Below are 25771 nucleotides of genomic sequence, written 5' to 3' on the forward strand. Positions count from 1 at the left end.
TCCGCTGTGTACTATTCCCCTCCTGCTGTGTACTCCCCCCACTTCCTGCTGTATACAGCTCCCCCCACTTGCTGTATACTGTTCCCTCCTCTATGTGTACTGCTCCCTACCCCTCCTTGATGTTTACTGCTCCCTCCCTCTTCCTGCTGTGTATTGCTCCCACTCCTTCCTGCTGTGTATTGCCCCCTCCATTATGTGTACTGCTCCCTTCCCCTCCCTGGTATGTACTGCACCTTCCCCCTCCCTAATGTGTATTGCTCTCTCCCCCTCCCTGATGTGTACTGCTCCCTCCCCCTCTCTACTGTGTACTTCTTTCTCCCTGAGGTATGTACTGTAGCTCCCTTCCCCTTTCTGCTTCATACTTCTCCTTCCACCTCCTTGATGTGCACTGCTCCCTCCGCTGTGTACTATTCCTGCTGTTTACTCCCCCCACTTCCTGCTGTATACAGCTCCCCCCACTTGCTGTGTACTGTTCCCTCCTCTATGTGTACTGCTCCCTACCCCTCCCTGATGTGTACTGCTCCCTCCCCTTCCCCTCCCCTACTGCTTCATACTTCTCCCTCCACCTCCTTGATGTGCACTGCTCCCTCCGCTGTGCACTATTCCCCTCCTGCTGTGTACTCCCCCCACTTCCTGCTGTATACAGCTCCCCCCCACTTGCTGTGTACTGTTCCCTCCTCTATGCTTGCTGTTCCCTCCCTCTCGATGTGTACTGCTCCCTACCCCTCCTTGATGTTTACTGCTCCCTCCCTCTTCCTGCTGTGTATTGCTCCCACCCCTTCCTGCTGTGTATTGCCCCCTCCCTGATGTGTATTGCTCCCTCCCCCTCCCTGATGTGTACTGCTCCCTCCCCCTCCCTGATGTGTACTGCTTCCTCCCCCTCCCTGCTGTGCACTGCTCCCTCCCCCATGTGTACTGTTCCCTTCCCTCCCTCATGTGTACTTCTCCCTCCCCCTCCCTGATGTGTACTGCTCCCTTTCCCTCCCTGATGTTCACTGCTGTCTCACCTCCCTGATGTGTACTGCTCCCTCCCCCTCCCTGATTAGTACTGCTCCCTCCCGCCCCCTGATGTGTACTTCTCCCTCCCCCTCCCTCATGTGTACTGCTCCCTCCCCCTCCCTCATGTGTACTGCTCCCTCCCCCTCCCTCATGTGTACTGCTCCCTCCCCCTCCCTGCTGTGTACGGCTCCCTCCCCCTCCCTGCTGTGTACGGCTCCCTCCCCCTCCCTGATGTGTACTGCTCCCTCCCCCTCCCTGCTGTGCACTGCTCCCTCCCCCATGTGTACTGTTCCCTTCCCTCCCTCATGTGTACTTCTCCCTCCCCCTCTTTGATGTGTACTGCTCCCTTTCCCTCCCTGATGTTCACTGCTGTCTCACCTCCCTGATGTGTACTGCTCCCTCCCCCTCCCTGATTAGTACTGCTCCCTCCCGCCCCCTGAGGTGTACTTCTCCCTCCCCCTCCCTCATGTGTACTGCTCCCTCCCCCTCCCTCATGTGTACTGCTCCCTCCCCCTCCCTCATGTGTACTGCTCCCTCCCCCTCCCTGCTGTGTACGGCTCCCTCCCCCTCCCTGCTGTGTACGGCTCCCTCCCCCTCCCTGCTGTGTACTGCTCCCTCCCCCTCCCTGATGTGTACTGCTCCCTCCCCCTCCCTGATGTGTACTGCTCCCTCCCCCTCCCTGCTGTATATAGCTCCCTCCCCCTCCCTGATGTGTACTGTTCCCTCCCTGCTGTGTACTGCTCCCTCCCCCTCCCTGCTGTGTACTGCTCCCTCCCCTTCCCTGATGTGTACTGCTCCCTCCCCCTCCCTGCTGTGTACTGCTCCCTCCCCTGCTGTGTACTGCTCCCTCCCCCTTCCTGCTGTGTACTGCTCCCTCCTTGATGAGTACTGCTTCCTCCCTGCTGTGTACTGCTCCCTCCCCCTTCCTGATGTGTACTGTTCCTTCCCCCTCCCACATGTGTACTGCTCCCTCCCCCTCCCTCATGTGTACTGCTCTCTCCCCCTCCCTCATGTGTACTGCTCCCTCCCCCTCCCTGCTGTGTACTGCTCCCTCCCCCTCCCTGCTGTGTACGCCTCCCTCCCCCTTCCTGATGTGTACTGCTCCCTCCCCCTCCCTGATGTGTACTGCTCCCTCCCCCTCCCTCATGTGTACTGCTCCCTCCCCTTCCCTGATGTGTACTGCTCCCTCCGCCTCCCTCATGTGTACTGCTCCCTCCCCCTTCCTGCTGTGTACTGCTCCCTCCCCCTCCCTGATGTGTACTGCTCCCTCCCCCTTCCTGATGTGTACTTCTCCCTCCCCCTCCCTAATGTGTACTGCTCCCTCCCCCTCCCTGATGTGTACTGCTCCCTCCCCCTCCCTGCTGTGTACTGCTCCCTCCCCTTCCCTGATGTGTACTGCTCCCTCCCCCTCCCTGATGTGTACTTCTCCCTCCCCCTCCCTAATGTGTACTGCTCCCTCCCCCTCCCTGCTGTGTACTGCTCCCTCCCCCTCCCTGCTGTGTACTGCTCCCTCCCCTTCCCTGATGTGTACTGCTCCCTCCCCCTCCCTGATGTGTACTGCTCCCTCCGCCTCCCTCATGTGTACTGCTCCCTCCCCCTTCCTGCTGTGTACTGCTCCCTCCCCCTCCCTGCTGTGTATTGCTCCCTCCCCTTCCCTGATGTGTACTGCTCCCTCCCCCTCCCTGATGTGTACTGCTCCCTCCGCCTCCCTCATGTGTACTGCTCCCTCCCCCTTCTTGCTGTGTACTGCTCCCTCCCCCTCCCTGATGTGTACTGCTCCCTCCCCCTCCCTGATGTGTACTGCTCCCTCCCCCTTCCTGATGTGTACTGCTCCCTCCCCCTCCCTGATGTGTACTGCTCCCTCCCCCTCCCTGCTGTGTACTGCTCCCTCCCCCTCCCTGATGTGTACTGCTCCCTCCGCCTCCCTGATGTGTACTGCTCCCTCCGCCTCCCTGATGTGTACTGCTCCCTCCCCTGCTGTGTACTGCTCCCTCCCCTTCCCTGATGTGTACTGCTCCCTCCCCTGCTGTGTACTGCTCCCTCCCCTTCCCTGATGTGTACTGCTCCCTCCCCTGCTGTGTACTGCTCCCTCCCCTTCCCTGATGTGTACTGCTCCCTCCCCTGCTGTGTACTGCTCCCTCCCCTTCCCTGATGTGTACTGCTCCCTCCCCTTCCCTGCTGTGTACTGCTCCCTCCCCTTCCCTGATGTGTACTGCTCCCTCCCCTGCTGTGTACTGCTCCCTCCCCTTCCCTGATGTGTACTGCTCCCTCCCCTGCTGTGTACTGCTCCCCCCCTCCCCCCCCCCCCCCGCTATAAACACTGAGAGAGGGGAGTTAGAGAGGAGAATGCTCATCTGACAGATTTTTATTTCCAGTAAAACAGTAGATCACTTTACATGAAGACCATGTAGAAAGTTGCTTTATTTTGCATCCAGGAAACAAGTAAGAGAAATGAGCGCTTAGCCTTGTCATCCCCATGTCCACAGCCTTTAAGGTCTCATGACCGCCCGTCATTGTCAGATCTCTTAATATTATGCCTGCCAGTGTTTTCTATCTCATTTTCTATCAGTTTTTCTATCAAAATGGGGAAGAAAATGAATCCTTTAAATGAACCTTCATCATCATCATGGTATCATCTTCCTGCCATGTTAGGTGTACAGCATCTGTAGAACAATCTATTATTATGATTGTTACATACATTATGGAACACCGTAGTGTCAGATTGGATTGCTTGTGCATACAAATATACAGACATTAGGGCCAGGTGATTTATTATTCATATTAACTCATTTAATTCGCCATTAGTGCTGCTCAGGATTCTTTTTTTCCTATAGAATCATTATATTGAATTAGCCTCCTATATGCTGACCTTTGAAGGATAGATTTGCTGCAGCACAGGCTTCTGTCTGCCAGAGATGGCTGAGCGCTGTATTCAGCTATATTCAACATATTTCTTTTATATAGACAGTGACTAGAGTGGTAGTGCAGATGAGGGGAGACAAATATAGACATATATTATATGTATTTTGAGGGGTAGGGACGTATCTAGGATTCATAGGACCCCATAGCAAAGAACTGCATAGGGCCCCATGAATCCTGTATGAGCCCCCACACACACACCTGAAAACCTCTGGCAGTGCATCACAAAGAAGAGGGGGCAACTGGAGCAAGGACACTGGGGGGTGCAATTAGAACTGCGGAAGGAGGGAAGTTGGGGGTGATTAGGGCAGATGGGGGTGATTGGGGCAGAGGAGCAGCAGAGGGTGACTGCAACTAAGGGGGACTTAAGCAGGAGGGTAGCTGGGGGGGTGACTGGAGCAGAGGGGCAGCTGGGGATGACTGGGGCAGGGGGCAGCTGGGGGGGATTGGGACAGAGAGGCAGCTAGGGATGACTGGGGCAGAGGGGCAGCAGAGGTTGACTGCAACTAAGGGGGACTTGGGCAGGAGGGCAACTAGCGGTGACTGGGGCAGAGAGGCAGCGAGGGATGACTGGGGCAGGGGGCAGCTGGGGGGGATTGGGGCAGTAAGGGGGCACATACCCGGTATATCCTCCTCCCCAACACCCAGACACACACCCAGTATATCCTCCTCCTACCCCGCTCAGCTTGGGCACACATGCTCCCCTCCCGGCCGTTCGGTCATGGAGCACCCCGGTCTCTGGAGGAGGAGAAGGCTGCAGGGACTGCGGCATCAGGTGATAGCTTCACTGCGGTTGGTGGAGCTGTACAGCAGGATTGGGAGGCGTAGTGCAGATCCCTGCGGCCTCCTCCTCCAGAGACCAGGGACCTCTGTGTTTGAGCGACCAGGAAAGGAGCGTGTGTGCTCTCCAAAGCTCTTGTCGCAATTGTCAAATAATGATGCCCCAGATGTGCTCGATAGGAGACAGATCGGGAGATGGTTTAGGTCATGGTCGTACATTTAGGCCATACAGACTGCTCACAGTAACGCGAGTAATATGTGAATTCCTTGTGGCAACATGTGGCCGTACCACTGATTCCACCACCAAATCAATGCAATGCCGATCTGTTGCTGTACCTTAAATAAAAACTATAGGGGTCCACCTATCATACAGTATATCACCCCACACCATACTCCCAGGAGTAGTGATGGTGAGATGTTCACTGGTGAAGGTCTTTTTATGGTATCGTTTACATGTTCTCCAGTTAGAATTGCACCAAATCTAGACAAAATCTAGACTCATCGGTAAAGAGCATAGATCTCAATTTCAGCCTCCGCCGCCATCTTGCTTTGCACCCTGATAGCCTTTGAGAGCAGTGACGAGAGATCAACAGAACACCTGTAGCTGGACATCTGTTTTGTATCCCAGCACTTACTGGTGATCTGTATAGACACTATTCAGCGTCCTAGGCTTGGTATATGGTGTCCAGTTATACTTGCAGTACAGAATGTACAGATGGCTCAGCTCCATACCTCTAATCTAATGATTTGGCTTCTGTCCACCTCTTGCTGTCACTTCGGATCATTGTTGGTCTCGCAACCACTGGGACGCGCAATGTTGAATGGTGCTGACTTCTTGGCTAACACGCTTAGTGATCTCCTCGAATGATAATCCAAGGTCTCTCAGTTCAAGGACTTTGTTCCTTTCAGTTCTTGACAAGTGGCAATAACTCGGTAAAAGGGTACAAGAAATCACGATTCTTTAGAGTATTCTTCAGGCCTTCCCAGTCTGGGTGATCTAATGGGTGCTCAACTGGTCTGTAGCTTTGCAGCCTTATGAGCAGCAATCTACCTTGCACTGTGTGGTCAGGTCCTTTTCTATCATAACCAGCTTTGACTTCTTCATCAACTCGTGCTCTAGTATCTTTTCTCGGAAATTGTCCCAGATGTGATGGATTTCGGCAGTTCATTCATCAATTATTCTTTGGTTCCCACTAACCTGCTTATAGCTTGTCCTTCCTTGAACCAGATCTGGTTCTGTAGGTACTAAGTGTCGTACACTAGGAACACTTTGCAAGACCTGCGGGGACATTTATTAAGTCTGGCGTTTTCTGCGCTGGACTTAAAAATGCCCCTGCAGCTCCGACGCTACGGAGATTTATGTAGAGGCGGACTGCCTCTACATAAATCCCGTGCGCTCTGGTGCGCACCGCCGAAAACCTACGCCAGATGAGGACTGGAGTAGGTTTTCGGCGTAACTTTAACAGAAAAAGATAATGAATCGTGCGGACTATGAGTCTGCACCCCCGTTCCGCCCCCTCCACACCCCCTCCCCGCCCCCCCCCCACCCCCGCGTACCCAGTGGAAAGTGCTGTTTTGCGAATATTTTTTTCGCAAAATGGGCGTTTTGCGAATACAATATTTGCAAAACGGCACTTTCCGCTGAAAATCAAAGATACGCCAAATGATACATGTCCCCCCTGGTGTTTTGGAGATTCTCTGACCCTATCATCCAGCCATCACAATTGGTCCTTCTCATAGTTGTTCAGATTTTTTGGCCTCCAAACTCATTAAAACATTACTAACACTAAAGGCCTATTACACGAAACGACTATTAGCCGTATTCGGCCGATAATCTTCTTGTGTAATAAAATACAACGGTCAGTCAACATGAACGATGTCGGCTAATCGCTGTCTTTCGTTGCTTTTAAACATGTTGAAAGACAAACGACTTAGATAGCAACGATCGTCTACCACCGATCCTATTCCGTGGACCAAGGCAGCAGATCGTTTCTGTCTACTATGGGCTGCCCAGAGGATCTAGCGATCACCTGGGCAGCCCCTGGGACGTTTCTTAGTTTTTCTTTATTTCTCAAGGATACTTTGATGGGCTTACACTAAATTTAATCTAATAAATAATGTTATGGAGGTATCTGGATACTTTCTTGACTTTGTACTTGGTAGGTCTAATGTAGAATTTCACATGTTAAGATACCGAATGAGTACAATGCGCTGCCTGTCTTTTATATTTTATTGGAAAAATGTAATAAAAAAAATGTATATATATATATATACATATATCCCTTGTTTCTTATATTATATCCCCCCCGTCAGATTCTTTTTGCTCTGGGATAATCAATGTTATTCCCATCTCCTGTTGATAAGTGTATACTGTATACAATGTGAACACATCTGTAGATTTCCGATTACTCTCACATTTCCTTACACTTTTCCTGGTCTTCTTTTTCTCATTAAATTATTCAGCACTGTGTCTCTTAGTAATGACTCTTCATGGAAACTCTTGGGACCATGTACGTGCATGTGTCAGGGTCGCTGCAATTCAGATTTGATTTCTTTCTATATTTCAGAACAGGTTGTTTCCTAATAGGGAGTCTAAGGCCGCATTCACATCACTTTTTTTCTTTTTCTTTTTTTTTTTTTGCATGTCAGGCGTATGTGGAAAATGTAATTTTTTTTATTTTTTTTAAATTATATTATTATTTTGTTGTTAAAGTGGATATTTTAGCATCCTTTTGCGTCTGTTTTTGTGCAGCATTTTTTTTTAATGCAGTATACTTGTTGCTCTCAAAGAAAAAATATTCTTGTTTCCTTCCGTAAAACGTATATGCAACATTTCTATAAGTTTCCATAGACCGTTAATGTAATAATAAAAAAAAAAGGATACAGATGTAAAGCTAACAGACGTACAGTAATCGATACACTGTGTTGGGTACGTTTGCTCGGTCTTAGTGTATGGATAAGTTAAGCTACATGTTTGCATTGCATTTTCAGTAACACAAACCAGATGTAGAGCATAAAACGTAATGTAAATGGGGCCTTACATTACCGCCTACAGGTTACTGTGTTTATCAACAGTGGAGATGAAAACAAAGTTTTCATACAACTTTATAATATCCCCAGTGACCTTGCTGTAAGAATAATTATGTTAAAGGGGTACTCCTGAGAATTATTTTTTTTAATCAACTAGTGTCATTATGTTATACAGATATGTAATTTACTTCTATTTAAAAATCTTAGGTCTTCAAGTACTTACCAGCTGCAGTATGTCCTGCAGGAAGTGGTGTATTCTTTCCAGTCTGACACGGTGCTCTCTGCTGCCACCTCTGTCCATGTCAGGAACTGTCCTGAGCAGCAGCAAATCCTCATTGAAAACCTCTCCTGCTCTGGACAGTTCCTAACATGGACAGAGGTGGCAGCAGAGAGCACTGTGTCAGACTGAAAATAATACACGCACTGGAGTACCCCTTTAAGAAAACTAAGCACTTAAATATGAGTCAATCTTTATACCCAGTGTTAATCTGTGAAGAATGAGTTCACATAACAGGTGGTATGTGTAGTGTTGTTACATAGTGCCATATGTGCAATATACTGTCGGCGAGACGTTATGAGATTTCATTGTATGGTTTCTGCTATAATTTTATTAAAGTTCATGTTGAGTATCACCTGACTTTGGACTCGCTTTTAGATCGCTCAAATGTCTACCTTATTAGTGAAAGTATCAGATAATTATACATATTACTTCAAATGTAAAATGAAGGAAAATCAAAACATTTGGAATTTAAAAAAAAATTCAATTGTGTCTTTGGTCTTTAACCCCTTCAAGACCGAGCCCTTTGATGCACAAAAGTCTGGGTCAGATTAATGTAATGTTCCTCCCCGCCTTCTAAGAGCCATAGCTCTTTTATTTTTCCACCTACAGGGCTGGTTGAGGTGTCATTTTTTGCAGCATGATCTCTAGTTTTTATTAATATCATATTGGTGTAACAGAAACATTTTGATTGCTTTTTATAATTTTTTTTCTCATATATAATTTATTAAAATCAGCAATCCTGGTGTTTTTTTTTTTTCGTTTACGTCGTTCACCGTGTGGGAACAATAATGTTATATTTTAATAGATCGGACAATGCCGCACGCTACGATTTGTAACATGTTTATTTTTAAATATTTTTATTTTTATATTGGGCAGGGGGGTATATTAAACTTTTATTGGCAGGGGGTTTATAAGGGTTTTTTAATACTTTTAAAAACTTTTTTTTAATTACACTTTTTATTACTGTAAATCATGCAATCAATAGATTGCATGTACTGATCTATGCTATGCCATATCATAGCATAGATCAGTGTTATCGGCGATCTGTGCATAGAGCCTGCCTGAGAGCAGATTCTATACATGGATCACCGATCCGACAGGATGGAGGTAAGTGACTTACCCCCGCCTGTCGGCACAAGCGATCAGGACTCCCGCAGCACGGCTCACTCACCCGATCACTCAGAGACAGATGCTTGAGTTCCCTAAATGCCGCGATCGCTATAGATCGCAGTTTTTAAGGGGTTAATGAGACAGCTGCGAATCGCAGCTGCCTCTCGTCACCTCTGGCCCCAGACACACTGATGTGTGCGGGACCGCTCTCACTGCAGCGATCCCGCACACATCACTAACCCCGTCAGTGCAGGAATGTATATATACATGTGACTGACGGAAGGAGGTTAAGAACCATTTTACTACCGCAAGTTAATGTACTGAAAAAGTTATAGAGGGTTGTTTCCTTTTTTTGTGACAGGGGTCCTGTTTTAAAAGGTATCCGAATACTGGGCCACTAAAACAGTTAACTATAATCTGTGGCAAACAATGACAATTTTTTTTGTTTGTCTACAGCTCCATTTAGGGCTGGACGACTAAACAAATTCATTTGATTAATTTGCCCTTAACTTGAAAATTGATCAAATATTTTTTGAAAATTCAATTTTCAAAAATTATCATTGCTCTCTCTGCCCTGCCCTCCACCCTAACTACTTACTATACTGTTACTAGTTACCACCTCATCCATTATACCTCTGCTACTACTACACCCCTCATCTACTACACCTCTACTACTACATCTGTACTACTACTACTACTACTACTCAACTCCTCATTCACTATACATCTTCTACTAATACTGCTACTATACCCTCATCTACTACACCTCTACTACTACATCTGTACTACTACTACTACTACTACTACTACTACTACTACTACTACTACTAAACTCCTCATTCACTATACATCTTCTACTAATACTGCTACTATACCCTCATCTACTATACCTCTACTACTACTACTACTATTACACCCCTCATCCACCATACCTCTACTACTACATTACCCCTCATCTACTATACCTCTACTACTACACCTGTACTACAACTACGAGACCCCTCATCAACTGTACCTCTACTAGTACATCCTACCTATACAGAGACACAGAGAAGACCTTCTATACTATATGGGAGCACTGAGCGGCACATATTGGAGGCACATATTTGGCATAAATACTGTATAAGGCACAGTGGGAGCACTGTTACTCTTAGGCTACAAGGAGAAAAATGTTCTGGTTCTTTAGTGAAAAAATAAAATAAAAAAATCAAGATTTAAACCTAGGATCATCCAAATCTTTAAAAAAAAAAAGCAAGCTCTACCACATATGTAGCATTACACAGAGCCCATTAAAACCAACATAGTATATGAGTATACAGTAGATGTTTTTGGTTATTGGATTATTGCCCATCTATTAACTGAGGATATAATAAAACCAGATAACCAGATAGGTCCCATCGTAGAGGAGGAACCACAGATCAGGACCATCTCTGAAGGCCATAACAGAGAACCATTGTAATAATAATTGTTGCCCTGAATACCCGTCTGTAATATAGCCCAGTGCTGCATTCACAATTATTCAGCCTCAGAGCATAAATATTCTAGCATCCATAGCGGCTCAGCGTTTGCACAATAGTTGATTTGCATTCAGAGAAGTGTAGTCTGTAAATCAGGCCACTGGTAATCCAATGTTATCTTACGCTAAACTAAGGATATGTTTGTCAACTGTTTTCAATAGCAACCGGCAGAATTACAAATGCAGCTCTGCATGATAATAGAAACCAGTACGACAAAAGTAATGGGATTATGTGAAAAGGTTCTGTACATTAGTGTAAAATGGTGCTCAAAGCTGGATCTACCCTTGACAATTCTCGGCATTGTGATGAGATGTTAAGACAGCCTGTGACACATCATTGTAATATTTTTATACATATAATATGTTAATCTGAATTTGAAATTCCAAACAGTCCTGCAGGTCGCTACCGGAACGCTTTCACTTGGATGAATATTCGATAATTTATGTAACTTCTTTTTATAACCCATAATAACCTGGTTTAAACCCAGAGCTTTACTTTAGAAAGAGTCCATGAAATAACAATATTTAGCATCGGGAAGAACATTTCTAATGAGCTTAAAATAGAGTTTACCAATTGCGTATAGTTGCGGGGAAAAATAGAGGAATTTTCCAGAATTGCCTATAGAGCGCTCTTTATCAGCAGTCGCCTCCACCAGATGATTTCTGTAGCTGCAAATAAGATTTCTACACAACGTAAAGCGAAATTGTGAGCGGTGTCTCATCGATATTTCAGGGCTGCCTTGTGTCCACAGATCTCTTCAGGTCAAGCGGTAGGCTTAGGCTATGTTCACACATTGTATATTTTCGTAAAAGTGCGGCCGTTGTTGCAATTGGAAACAATGGACGTACTTTTTACGAAAATATGTTGCTTTGCCTTCTATGGGATCCCGAACGGAGCGCATACACATAGCATACGCTCCGGCCGGGATCTCTCGCGGCGCCGTAGAAAACTGTTTGTATACAGTAAAGACCCTGTCAGTGCACACTGTAGAGTGAGTGGCTCCGGCCGCACGCTCCATAGTGTGCAGTGGGGAGTTCTGATGCAGGCATGCATGGATGCGCCCACATCAGAACTAAGCACCAAAGATCATCCGGCCGGTACTGCAGTACCGGCTGAGATGACTGAGACCGGCCGTCCCGTGACCGGACTGGGTCACTGAACAGCCAGTCTCTTAAAAGGTGTGAACATGGCCTATGGCTGTATCCATGTTTTTCTGGCAGCCTTGGGGCAGCATTCAACTTCTCCAAGCACCTGGAATCAAATGTCGAGTGGTCGGGTTCGAAAAAGTTGCTGACCCCAGAGAGTTTCCTCAAGCCAGTCACTGGCCGCAGTGATCCTCGGTATCTATCTGTTTGCTTATTACTTACTGGTAGTATAGTTTCTGCTGTCTTTCCTTACATGTGAAACGTTTTACAAGGTCGGGTAAATTACCGACACTACAATTCACAGCGGCAATCTATTGACCCTAACTAGCACCACTATTGCTTTTCAATATGTTGTGGAAGGAGAGGTTGTTACTGTACCTGTGATTGTTTTTATAACAGTTTAATTCACAATCATCATCCCTCTTGCTTACTATGCGATATTTCACCTGCTTCATCTTTATTACTTTGTACAGAGTACTGATAAAGAACTTACGACAACAGCTAGAATTATTTGTCCATAAAACAGAGGCAAAGAAAGGCGGCGTTAACTATCTGATTTACTCCTGTTCTATGTATCTTTATTGCTGTCTTTTTTCAGATATCATTCATGGTGAGAAGTCGAATAAATGAGAAAGGCAGACAGCATTAGAAATTAGAACCCTGATCTTTGCATATTAACAGTCATATTGAATACGGGAAAGTGAAGGACTTTAAATTAGCCCTTTAAGTCATAAACAATCCTTGCTGGACTATGTGTCATTGTGAAGGTTCCAACATAGAATCCTTCGAGGGTTCAGAAAGTAGTGCAGTGTTTGTATTAATATATTTACATTTGGCTTTAAAGCGAATGTACCACTAAGTACATCGCCTTGTGGTTTTTACTAGAAATGATCGAACATGGGAAAATCTTAGGTTCTATAGAACTCGAACCTTGTTGAACCTTCCGTATTTGATTCCCGATGCCTTCCCGGTCCGTGGGGAAGGAGGAAACAGCCCGGGTACCGCCTGGAATTCCGGGTTTCAGCCTAGGTAATAGGCTGTATCCCTGAATTCCAAGCAGTACCCGGGCTGTCTCCTCCCTCCCCACGGATCGGGAAGGCATCGGGAATCAAATACGGAAGGTTCAACAAGGTTGTTTATTCCCAAGAACCAGCCAGCATGAAGCACTGGGGGTTGGCCCCCATGGAGACACGTAACAGAGTGGAGGGGAGATACATTCATTTACGAATCAATGGAGACACGTCACAGAGCCCTACACCGGTTTATGTTGGTACATTCCCATTAAAGTAGCTATGCGAGTAGCGAAAAAAGGTCCTACCTGTTCTGCTTCCCAACCCTCCACTTGGAAAGTATGGGAGGGTGCATTACCACATGCAGTGGGCATGATTTGGCCCGCACGTCATGTTCACAACATGCACCTTCCTGGCCAGAGGGAGGAATTGGAGTGCCTGGGAGCAGAACAACTAGTACCTTTTCTGTTGCCTGGAAAACCCCTTTAAATTATGTCATTTCAGACAACTTCACTCCTTGTATAAGATGCACTTATTTGATTCCTAACATGTTTGTAAATCACTTTATTTACTAAAAATTATTCCTTACCCTAGAAAACCAGCTTGGTCTTGGTTTTGGCCACTAGGTGTCTCACTTCTCTGCAGTCTGCTTTCCACTGCCCGTTGTAAGGGGAAATCTGTCTTTAGTAATAGAGCAGGACAAATGAATGATCCCTCCATTGTTTATTTTGTCATTAAATACATAGCTATCGGCCGCACATCTCCTGTTTCTACAAGGACATGTGCGGCCGATAAACAGTGATTTTCAGGGCTGCTCTAAAGATGTGATCAGCCGAGGAGCTGTTTTTTTCCCGTTCCTCGGCTGATCACTGACACTTTTACATGGGTCGAATCGGCCAAATGAGCAATGCTTGTTGCCAATGGTCAGTCATGGTAATTTTTTATACAGATCAATCCATGTGCGCGCAAGTTGAATCTCATGAGCTTTTAAATTTTTTATTTTACTTTTATTTTTTTAATGCTTCTTGGTTTTCGCTGCTCCATGCTATGATCCTGACTGTATTTATATAAAGCATATAAGCCTCAAAAAATCTACAAGTCTCACTGACAGTCTGCTCAATAATCCAAAGATTTTCCTGATCCCAGTTCCCCAGTGCTTAGAGAACCTATAAATAAATTGTAATATTTGCCGTGACGTATCAATGCCTCATCTATAGCTTTTTCTATAATGTAAGATTGAAGCTCCTATCTGTGATTTTGATTAAGATATAGAGAAGATATTTCTCATATGTAGTTTTTGCTATTCCCGCTTTTTTTTATATTTTCTAATTTTAATTTCTTTATTTTCTGAATTGATGAAAAATGTGCCCATCGAGGAAAAAGGTTTACATTTTAATACTTTTTATGCCTGTGATTGTTTGTTTAATCACAATCATCATTCTTTTTTACTTACTATGCTATATTACTACAGTATATTGCTTTATTACTTTGTACAGAGTACTGATAAAAAAAACTACTTGTGACAATAGTTAGACAACTAAGACAAGTAAGTTTGGGTTAATATATGTCTGTTAATCCAGCACTGTCCATGATGGAAATGGATAAAGGTGCCCTCTGATGCCACAGACTGGACAGTTTGCATCACCTCGGACTCCCTAAGGCGGCATCCAACTTCTTCAGCCATTGGTAATCATATGCCAAATGATTAGACTCGAGCCTGCTCAGGTTGTTCTCATCTCTAATTGTAACTACAATGATAGGGTAGCTGGTATATGACACAAGATTTTGATAGTATATTTGAAAGTTTTACTGTAATTAAAAAAAACTTTTGGCATAGAGAAATGTTAGAGGTTTTGATCAGCCAGGGCTTGGGTACTTTGGTAGGTGCTTCTCTCCCCATCCTAGGCTAGACTAAGTAGACTAAGTCTCCTGCAAAGAAGCTTTGCGGTTCTTCCTACTCAGTGTAGGAATTAGCAAGATCTCAGCACCAAGACTTCAAAATCTTTGACATTTCTCTATGACATCAAATATGAGGAGATCTGACCACCTAAATGTATGCTGAAAGCGAATGTACCATCAGTACATTTGCTTTAAGTTTTTCACATGGATAGAACAGCGCCAGCGCAGGAAAGCTGGTGCCACGGTCCTTTTTTTGAACGGCACTGGAGGCGAGACGGCCCAGCCCTAGTGGGAGGAAACCCTGCCCCTCTATGATACAGCTCCATTGATTTTAATGGGGCCTCCAATGCTTCACCCCCCCCCCCCCCCGATTCCCGGGAATAGAATGACGCCCTATGTGGGAACTGCGCCGCTTTTTTTTAAAAAAAAAGGTCCGTGGCACCGGCTTCCCAGTGCTGGTGCTATTCTATCCATGTGAATGTACTGATGGTAAATTTGCTTTAAAGGGGTTATCCAGTGTTACAAAAACATGGCCACTTTCTTCCAGAGACAGCCCCACTCTTGTCTCCAGCTTGGGCGGGGTTTTGCTGCTCAGTTCCATTGAAGTGAATGGAGCTCAATTGCAAATCGCACCTGAACTGGAGACAAGAGTCGTGTTGTCTCTGAAAGAAAGTGGCCAAGTTTTTGTAGCACTGGATAATCCCTTTAACAAAGACCCTGTGTGGTCGAAACATTCTCTTGGTGACACCTATGGATGCTGCCGAATCTATTTCTGAAGTCTACCAAGTGCCAACTTTTGGGACGGTTGACCCTCTGTGGTGTATCCTAATGTCCTAAATGACTGTGAGCTGAATCAGGTGTTGAAAAATGACTCTACAAGAAGTCTCTATGGCATGTGAAGTCTTATATATGACCGAGAGAAAAGGAAAGAAAGTATATAAATACATTTCAGTATGACGGTTTCATTTAAATACTTGGCGGTATAATCCTAGCACTGTATAGCAGCATTAATATGGCGCTGCATACTACTTATATGTGGGACCCGTATAACATAATAATCCATTTTAATGGAATATCTTTCCATTTTTTTTTTACAATCTGAATTATTACTTACTACTCTCCTGTGTCAACCATTGATTTAGTAATATGAAGGTGTATCCTTAAAAACTGCTGAAGAACGTCATAATTCACAAGATAGGTGCTACTGACCTTTTTTATATCATTCATTAGTGGACAGGAAGGCCGTTCTTCTCAGTTGTGTATTGTAAGGATTAATGTCCCCTACTGTAAATTACTAAGAACATTAAAAGTCACCTCAGAGATCTGTGACCTATGTAAATGCACTTGGCCAGCAGTCTTATGCTTTTATATAGTTACATAACTCCTCAGTGGCTTCTACTATTCTTATAATTCACAGTAGAAAGGCTATGGTTCCATACATTACTTATAACGAACCTATCAGGTGATTTACGCTGCCCTATCTAAGGACAGCATATAGGAGAGGATGAAGCAATAAAAAGCAGAATCGTCCTGAAAGGAGAGAAAGTAAGAGTCCTTCTTACCCCTCCCACACAGGCTGATTGACAGCCTTATGTGTACATAAAACTGTCAATCACTTATCAGGACTCTCACTGTCTTTACTCTGCTAAGTCCAGTAGGTTGTCTGAAAATTTATTTAAATTGAATGTAAGCTGCAATTTACATTTCAAACTGCTGACATTGTTAGCTGTGAGAGCAAGAAGATAGATGATACCTTTTATATAGTATATCTGTAGAAAAATGCTTTTATTTATTGGTGTCAAGTGTTAAAGAGGCTTTTTTAAAGGGTTATTCTCACCTCCCCTTTTTGTCTTGCACATTGCTTGAAGACTACTCCACTTCCTGGTTTCCTCGATGGGCTGGCTCTTTCACTGTGATTGGTCATCTTAAGCAGAACCAGAGCTGGTATCATGGCTGCTGGCCTGATCTCTGCTGTTATGTTCTGGGCTCTGCTACACCAACTACACAGCTCCTTGGTGCTAGGAGCTGTTAGTGTAAGACTGCTGGCCTGTTTTGTGCTGAGCTTTGCTACATGAACTAAACAGCTTTATGGTGCTAGGAGCTGTTAGTGTGAGACTGCTGGCCTGTTCTTTGCTGGGCTCTGCTACACCAACTTAACGGCTCCATGGTGCTAGGAGCTGTTAGTGTGAGACTGCTGGCTTGTTCTTTGCTGGGCTCTGCTACACCAACTAGACAGCTCCATGGTGCTGGGAGCTGTTGGTGTGATGGATTACTGCAGATAAGGTTGCTGGCGCTCCTGAGATTCAACTAGGGAGGGAGTTATCAGCCCGACCACCACTGATAACAGAGAGGTGGTCAGAAACAATGAACTGTCAACACATCTGACACATCGGGAGGGCATAGCAGAGAGACACATCTGCAAATGTAATAAGAACCAGTTGCAAACTTTTTTAATTTTTCATTTCCTTGTGTTTTAGATACAGTTATATAGATTAGAATACCCCTTTAAGCCACTCAAATGCTTCAAGCTGAAATGTTTCTTCGCTCTTCCTCCCATCCCTGTCCCTGCTTGATTGACAGTCAGCTGGACGCCAATCTCTAAGTTGGAATATGAATGGCAGGGGGAGTGAGGAGACATTGTATCTTGCAGCATTTTATCAAACAAACCAAAAATAAAGTGCCCTAAAGGTAGGTAATCTGGATGGTTCAAATACCAAAACAATTTTATAAGGGCCAAAAGCCCAGATCACATCCAGTAAACCTACCACTAAGTAAAACGTAACTTTTAATAACTTTCAAATAGAAATAATAAGTATAAAGTTGTGCTCATTAAAATCACAGAGCTTCCATAACCTTCTACAGTGAATCAACCTATATCTGTATAGTCATAGTAGCTGCAGACTACTGACTACCTCGTAGTATATTACTATCTAACTGGGCTATGAAAGCAATGAATTTAAAATCAACCGCACAGCCCCTCAACTAGTTTCACCCACACATGGGCTTCATCAGGAGGAGGGCTTATGTGAGGGCGGCGCCCACTAAAGGGCCTTATTTATAGTACTCCCCATTGACATCATCAAGAAGCGACGTATCTATTCAATATAAACACTGCTATAGGACCTTTGTGATCATGTGGTCATCAATAGCCTATCAACTAATGCCATGTCAGACGCCGTGTGTCCATTTCCTATACAAGTAGTCACGCCCCTCTGGCGCTCACATGACGTCCTAACCTAGTCCACATCACTTCCGGGTCCACTCCAGACTCGGATCACATGACTAGGTCACCTGACCAACAGCATCATCACAGTCAGCCATAATGCGGTCATGTGATCGCACACATCCGATCATGTGATACCTACATCATCACCAGTACCTAATCCGATCACGTGATCGCATACATCATCTAAGACCGCCCCCCAAATGTGACGTGCTCCCTTCTAACACTCTAGAAACTTGTTTACATGTAACCTAGACAACCCAGTCTTCTTAGCTTCAATATATTAAATATCTGTAATAAATCAAACTACTAAATGTACTACAACCCCATACAATAAAGTATAGATCATTCATATAAATAAATAACCATTTATTATAAATAATTTATAAATTATATTAATTATATTAACTATATATACACAAACCCACTATTAAAAATTCACATATCAATCTATACAGATTAGAGGTGCCATAAACCAAATAAATAATGTAAAAACAGTGATTACAAAATAATCTAAATATACAGTACTAATAACAGTAAATATACAGTACTAATAAATATAAATATACAGTACTAATAACTAATTTATAAATTATTTATAATAAATGGTTATTTATTTATATGAATGATCTATACTTTATTGTATGGGGTTGTAGTACATTTAGTAGTTTGATTTATTACAGATATTTAATATATTGAAGCTAAGAAGACTGGGTTGTCTAGGTTACATGTAAACAAGTTTCTAGAGTGTTAGAAGGGAGCACGTCACATTTGGGGGGCGGTCTTAGATGATGTATGCGATCACGTGATCGGATTAGGTACTGGTGATGATGTAGGTATCACATGATCGGATGTGTGCGATCACATGACCGCATTATGGCTGACTGTGATGATGCTGTTGGTCAGGTGACCTAGTCATGTGATCCGAGTCTGGAGTGGACCCGGAAGTGATGTGGACTAGGTTAGGACGTCATGTGAGCGCCAGAGGGGCGTGACTACTTGTATAGGAAATGGACACACGGCGTCTGACATGGCATTAGTTGATAGGCTATTGATGACCACATGATCACAAAGGTCCTATAGCAGTGTTTATATTGAATAGATACGTCGCTTCTTGATGATGTCAATGGGGAGTACTATAAATAAGGCCCTTTAGTGGGCGCCGCCCTCACATAAGCCCTCCTCCTGATGAAGCCCATGTGTGGGTGAAACTAGTTGAGGGGCTGTGCGGTTGATTTTAAATTCATTGCTTTCATAGCCCAGTTAGATAGTAATATACTACGAGGTAGTCAGTAGTCTGCAGCTACTATGACTATACAGATATAGGTTGATTCACTGTAGAAGGTTATGGAAGCTCTGTGATTTTAATGAGCACAACTTTATACTTATTATTTCTATTTGAAAGTTATTAAAAGTTACGTTTTACTTAGTGGTAGGTTTACTGGATGTGATCTGGGCTTTTGGCCCTTATAAAATTGTTTTGCAGCATTTTAGGAACTGATGAATGACACTTTGACACTTAGCAGTGAGGAATAAAAGTATTTTTATAAGCTATTGTTGGACAGCTGAATATATTATAGGTACCATGTGTCCCCTTGCCCTAACAGCTATCAAACAGTGTCAGCAGTTTGGGATCTGAATTGTAGATGACTGATTCCCTTTAAAGGGGAACTATCAGCAGGCTAGACAAAGCTAACCTGCTGATAGTTCCCTATTGTGCATGGGGCGCTGAGGATGAAGGTATGTTTCTGACATTCTTGTGCTGTTTTAATGTAGTCTTCTGTTCAGTAATGCCGTTTAGAGCACTGCCCCGCCCCCAGAGCACCGATCAGGGTGTATTGGCACTGTGGGGGCGGGGCAGTGCTCCAAACAGCCTTACCGTACAGAGCACTACATTAAAACTGCACAGGAATGGTGCAGAGGATGAAGGTTAGAGACATACTTTTATCCTCAGTGCTTTGTACGCAGTAAGGAGCTATCGGTAGGTTAAATTTGTCTAACCTGCCGATCGTTCCCCTTTAACTAACACTCCAGTTCAATCATAGTGATCCTGTTTTTCCATTATTATTGCGTTCTTATCCACAATCGGCTCTTAAGAATTTTCCAAAACTTCTCAAGAAGTTTGCCGGGGAGCAGTACGGTGCAGCCGCTCCAATCTCAGTTTGCAGGCACAGTTTGCTTTCTCGTAAAAATGTAAATGTGTTGCTCTAAGCAATTTATAGAGGATTTGGGACTCAAATAAGAAAGTTTCTCTATATTTATTAGACGGAGCTCTATCACTTACTGTACTTGTAAGTTAAACCTCTCCATTCGAAAGCTTTTACCAAGGGACTGAATAATATGAACACATGAATTACTAAAAGTATGCGTAGACATAGGATGATTGATGTCCGTATAATTACTCAGATAATAGATATCTATTCTTCCCAGAAGTGGACAGGTATATATTATTCCAGGGATGGAGGCTACTCATTTTGTTTACCACAAAATTGGATGTCATATACAGTAGCATACATAGACTATAGCCTCCTAAAGGCACCCAGCATATTTACATAGAATATTGGTATCTGGAAAGAGTACATATTTATCCAGCAGTAACCATATGAAAATGTACAACATAGTTGACCTTTCTTACAGATGCCGCAGTTCCCATCTTGTCCTTTTTTAATATTCACCGACCAGCAATAACATTAAATCCACTGACAGGTGAAGTGAATAACATTGATGATGTCATTGATTATCTTATCACAATAGCACCTATTACAATGGGATTTCTAAAGCTGTAAGTGAGCAGCGTATTCTTGAAGTAGGTTTGTTGGAAGCAGGAAAAAGAAACATGGGATCTGAGCGATTTTGACAAGGGGAAAACCATGATGGCTAGATGACTGGGTCAGAGCATTCCCAAAATCACAGCTCTTGTGAGTTTCTCCCAGTATACAGTTAGGAGCCAGCCGGCCGGCGTGTGCCGCTCCCTGCATGGCAGGAGCGTGCGGCCAGTTCTCTGTATGCTCCGACAGAGTCCCTGGCAACCGTTCCGGCTGGTTGTTGGGGACGCACCATTGGCGGCCCCGACAACCAGCCCAGATGGTTGTCAGGGGCACACCAACAGTGTCCCTTGTTATTGCCACAGCTAGTGCTTCAACGCCGAGCGGCTAAGGTGTTGACATAATGCTGACTGGCAGCTGGCACCACCAGTCAGCTCTGGTTAGGGGCTGGGCAGACTACTCCCGTCATCATCCTCCTTGCCTGCAATAGAGCCTCCTTGTAAGTGTAACTAAACTAGCGTTTTGTATCCTGATTGTTTTCTTTGGTTTTCACATTTTCTAGCTTGGCTTCTGATTTTTCTCCTAACTATTGATTTTGTAGTAGTAAAAGCTTTGAATTTAAAGGGGTAGTTCACCCAAAAAAAATTTCTTTCAAATCAACTGCTGCCATGAAGTGCCAGAGATTTGTAATTTACTTTTATTAAAAAATCTCAAGCCTTCCAGTACTTATCAGCTGCTGTATGCCCAACAGGAAGTTGTATTATTTCCAGTCTGGAGAGCAGGAGAGGTTTTTTTAGGGGGATTTGCTACTGCTCTGGACAGTTCCTGACATGGAAAGAGGAGGCAACAGAGAGCACTTTGTCAGACAGGAAAGAAAACACCACTTCCTGCTGGACACACAGCAGCTGATAAGTACTGGAAGACTTAAGATTTTTTAATAGAAGTGAATTACAAATCTCTGGCACTTCATGGCACCAGTTGATTTGAAAGAAAAATTTTTTTGGTGGACTACCCCTTTAAGTTTTCAAAAATATATTGAAGATGAACGAAATTCTCCTGTTCATCATATATAATATAACAATGCACCACATTGTTTATCCCACACATTGAACTAAAAAAAAAAATTAATTAAAACACCATGGTTAGAATTCATATTTTTGGTCACTTTGCTTTCCCTAAAAACAGGAAAAAAAAATGTCTACGTAAGCCTAAATTTTACCAAGAACATCTACAGCTTATCCCACAAAAACCCGTCCCGTTTCTTCTGCCGGTTGACAGCTGGAATAGTACTAACCACTGCAATAACAGCATAGACCGTCATATCCCTTCTGCTCCCGTCTGTAATGAGGTTTCTTCTCGCCGGTGATGCTCGAGAACACAGAGCTTCATATAGTAAGTCTCTTCACTTAATGGTATCTTACCTCGCCACCAGGTACTTAGCGCCCACAGTTCTGTAATGAACATCTAATGAACCGTCTCCTTTTCACTAAATTGTTATCGGCAACAACTTTCATCCCGGCTGATACACACAAGGCTTTGTCTCACTCATCTTATTTCCTTTATATTGTAATCTCCTACTAGATGAAACATCTTAACCGCTTCAGTATGTGTTCCTGCGGTCTTATCACTATTACCATCAATCTGTAGAAACATGGCGGGGATAGGCGGATAAAAGATAAGAATAGAGCCTTAATATATGCAAGCAGCGGCTGGAAGAGATCCAGGAGGTGATACATTTATAAGTCTACCATCTGTACATATTAATCACGACTAACAAACATTTATATCAATGTGACAATCACCCAAACAAAAAGAGAGAAGAAAGCGGCAATAGAAAGAGGTTCAGTCCCATCTTATGTTGGTCGATTGAATCTTTTTGAAGAAATGTTTATTCTTTTGTAAGTAAGGTTTTCGGAGGAATGTTTTGCTATGGAAAACTAGATGATATAATCAGATGTTGACATAGATAAATCAGGTTCTTGTTATTGAATTTGTATTGAGTCATTTGTATGTAGGGTAGATAAGTAGGATAAAGGGCAGAGCCATTCATTTGAATGGCCCCTTTCACACGTCCATATGTATCATAGGGCCATGATCCATGCAGCAAAAAAACACCCAAAAAACAGGCATGTCTTCGCACAGACCCGCAATTGTGTCACTAGGTCTGTGAATGTAGCCTAAGGCCTCATTCACACGTTCCGTAGTGAACAAGGACTCTCAATTACGAACCCATTCATTGGCCTTGTTCACACGTTCGTATGGGTAACGGGGCTGTGATCCATGCCACAATCCTCTTTTTTTTTTTTTTTGCGACACGGTCCTGTAACCCGTATGGATCACTAGTATCTATTGAATAGGTCCGCAATTACGGACGCACTACGGAACGTGTGGATGAGGCCTAAGGCTGGGTTTAGTGTAGGAGAGGGATGAACCGTTGTATTGCATTCAAATTTATCAGTTGGAATATTTTTAAATTGGTTATTTGCCTAAATATTTTTGTTTGTACTTATGTTATGTTATATACTTATTACATACCCTGGTGGAACCTTTACCTTGTTTACTTAGATGCCATCATTTTGCCCCTTCCATCGTAGTTTGTGTCGTATTATTCCCCTTATAATTATGGCGTGTTTTTCACGTGACAAAACTAAAACCCGACCTTTCCACCACACTAGAAGTGGTTTTATTTTCGCTCAAGATTACAGCTGTATTTTGGTGTTATTTTACTGTGTGTGAACATAGCCTTAAAGCAAATGTACCCTCAGGTACATTCGCTTTAACATGACCCATGGATAGATCGGCGCAGGCGCAGGGAAGGCGGTGCCGCAGTCCATTTTTTGAACCGTGGCCGGGGCTAAAGCACTAGAGGCGGGCCGGGCTGCCCCCAGTGGGCGGAATCCCCCGCTCCTCTATGACGCAGCTCCATTAGAATGAATGGAGCAGCTTCACCCCCGGCCCGGTACCCGTGGATAGAACTGCGCCGTACACGAGAACCGTGCAGCGGTTCAAAAAATGGACAGTGGCACCAGCTTCCTTCGCCGGCGCTGATCTATCTGTGCGTCATGTTAAAGTGAATGTACCTGATGGTACATTCGCTTTAATGTGTCCCTGTCAATAGAAAAAACTAATGACAGAGATATGTGAAAAGTGTTGATCGGTCAGGGCGTGAATGATGAGACCCCAATTATTTCTAAAATTGCTGAGGAGAATTGTACAGTCATCCCCCCCCCCCCCCCCCCCCCTCTGCTCAATATAAGCTCCTGTAGACTTATAATGGAGCTAACCTTGTCCAGTACGCCAATGAGTGAAGCATACAGTAACTACACAATTCTTTCTGCCCTGCTTGGAGATCGGTGGGCTCTGAACACCCAAGCATTGACCCATCAAAAATTTAGACATACTTCTGCAACATGCCAGAAGTGTACTCTAATAACAGGGACTCATTCAGTTACAGTAATCCATAGGCACCAAGTCTGTAGTATAACACAACTCTAATATGATAGTCCCAATGGAGATGACAACGGGTAAGAACAGGAAGCTAATACACATAAATAGATAGACATTGACTCAGTATATATGTTGGGATATGTATAATGATATACATAATACTCTGCTACATAATGAAATTCCATGGACTACTATAACCTAATACAGAATAGGATTGTGTTAGTCTTTTGTACTGTCTGCAGCTATTACTATATATCACATCACTTTGCTGTATTCCTACATGTGTTCTTTCCCTCTTTATGTCTCTTATGAATGCTTTATGATATGAGATATATTCTGTTCTTTATTCTGATCAGTTTAAGAATGGTATATATATATATATATATATATATATATATATATATATATATATATATATATATATTACATGTTCAGTGTGTGGATAATAAATTCTGACTACCGGGCCTTTGTGTGCTATAATGGTCTTTGTTATTCAGTATAAGGAGTAGGGTGCGATTGTTGGCGTGCTGCGCCGTCTTCTTTACATATTCCGTTCACAGACCTAATACCTGTATCTTCTTACGTGGTTATAAAAGCCCCGGCATATTATCCTATATTGTCATGTTAATATTATATCACTGAGATGTCGGCACTCATACTGTTTATATGTAGTGCCTTAAATCCCATCACCCGCACACAGTACTTGTATCACGGCAAAACCACCCAGGTCACTTACCTGGTGTGTGTTTGGGGGGGTTCTATAATACATTACACTGGATTGATATAATTGTGTTTCCGGCTCATTGTTTTTCTCCTATTATTGTGTTTTCAGAGATGTCTGGCAGCAGTGAAGACATTTCTCTTGTACACTGGACCCAGAAGTGGCTGGAAAATGGGACGCTCTATTTTCATGTGTCTCTATACATGAAGGAACTCACTTCATTTAGCACCCCCCCAACCGTGCAAGAGCCGGTGCAGGAACTGGATGAACAGCTGCACGTTCTACATGTATCAGTCATGGTGAGCCTGATCTTACACCCATTCTTATTTCACAGTTTTTTGTGTGATGGATGGCCAACGTGAAATGAATGACCCGTGGGTTAACCAATTCCATGCCAAGATCCATTGATGCCCCAATGTCAATATCTTATTATCCTATTATTTGCATATTTTAAGGCCCATCTTAATACTTGCCATTAAAAAACTTTTGGTATTTCATAGAGACATATCGAAAGTTTTTATCAGTTGGAGTGTGTGGTTAGCTCATTCTCTCCGAAGTTAGTGTCATGTGACCAGGGTGAACTTACAATGTAAGTCCGTCTGTCCAATGAGGCCGTCCTGATCTCATAGACACTAAGTGGGGAGAGAGGCGGTCAAACTTTCAGCAGATGTGGTTGGTAAACTTACAATAACTGAATGTAAACCTGCCTGGCATAAACGTATATCTGTCCTAAGATAATAAGGGCAGACTAGATGGACCAAGTGGTCTTTTTCTTCCGCCAATCTTCTGTGTTTCTATATAGGTCTCAAGACTCCAGCCGTTTTAGCTCCTAAATGTATACTGACTATTTGTGTTTTTTGGCCTTGTGACCATCAAAAAAGAGATCTTCTCAGATGCAGTTATGGGTATGTCACATTATGAGAAGG

At 43.8% G+C, this 25771-nt stretch overlaps 1 protein-coding gene across 2 annotated transcripts in view; it reads left to right on the forward strand.

Moving 5' to 3' along the window:
* The window catches only part of ASTN2 (astrotactin 2), a 526582-nt gene that overhangs the window by 58653 nt on the left and 442158 nt on the right, over positions 1-25771 (forward strand). The window contains exons 1-2 of one of the 2 annotated variants that reach the window (XM_069943248.1): positions 22006-22069; positions 24957-25144. In XM_069943248.1, the coding sequence (XP_069799349.1) occupies positions 22021-22069; positions 24957-25144 (237 nt within the window). In that variant the 5' untranslated portion in view covers positions 22006-22020. Of the gene's footprint in view, positions 1-22005; positions 22070-24956; positions 25145-25771 lie in introns of those variants that run through there. The other variant, XM_069943247.1, reaches the window with a different exon arrangement.

Source organism: Dendropsophus ebraccatus, chromosome 10 (genome assembly GCF_027789765.1).
Source record: "Dendropsophus ebraccatus isolate aDenEbr1 chromosome 10, aDenEbr1.pat, whole genome shotgun sequence".
In the NCBI taxonomy this organism is placed as follows: Eukaryota; Metazoa; Chordata; class Amphibia; order Anura; family Hylidae; genus Dendropsophus; species Dendropsophus ebraccatus.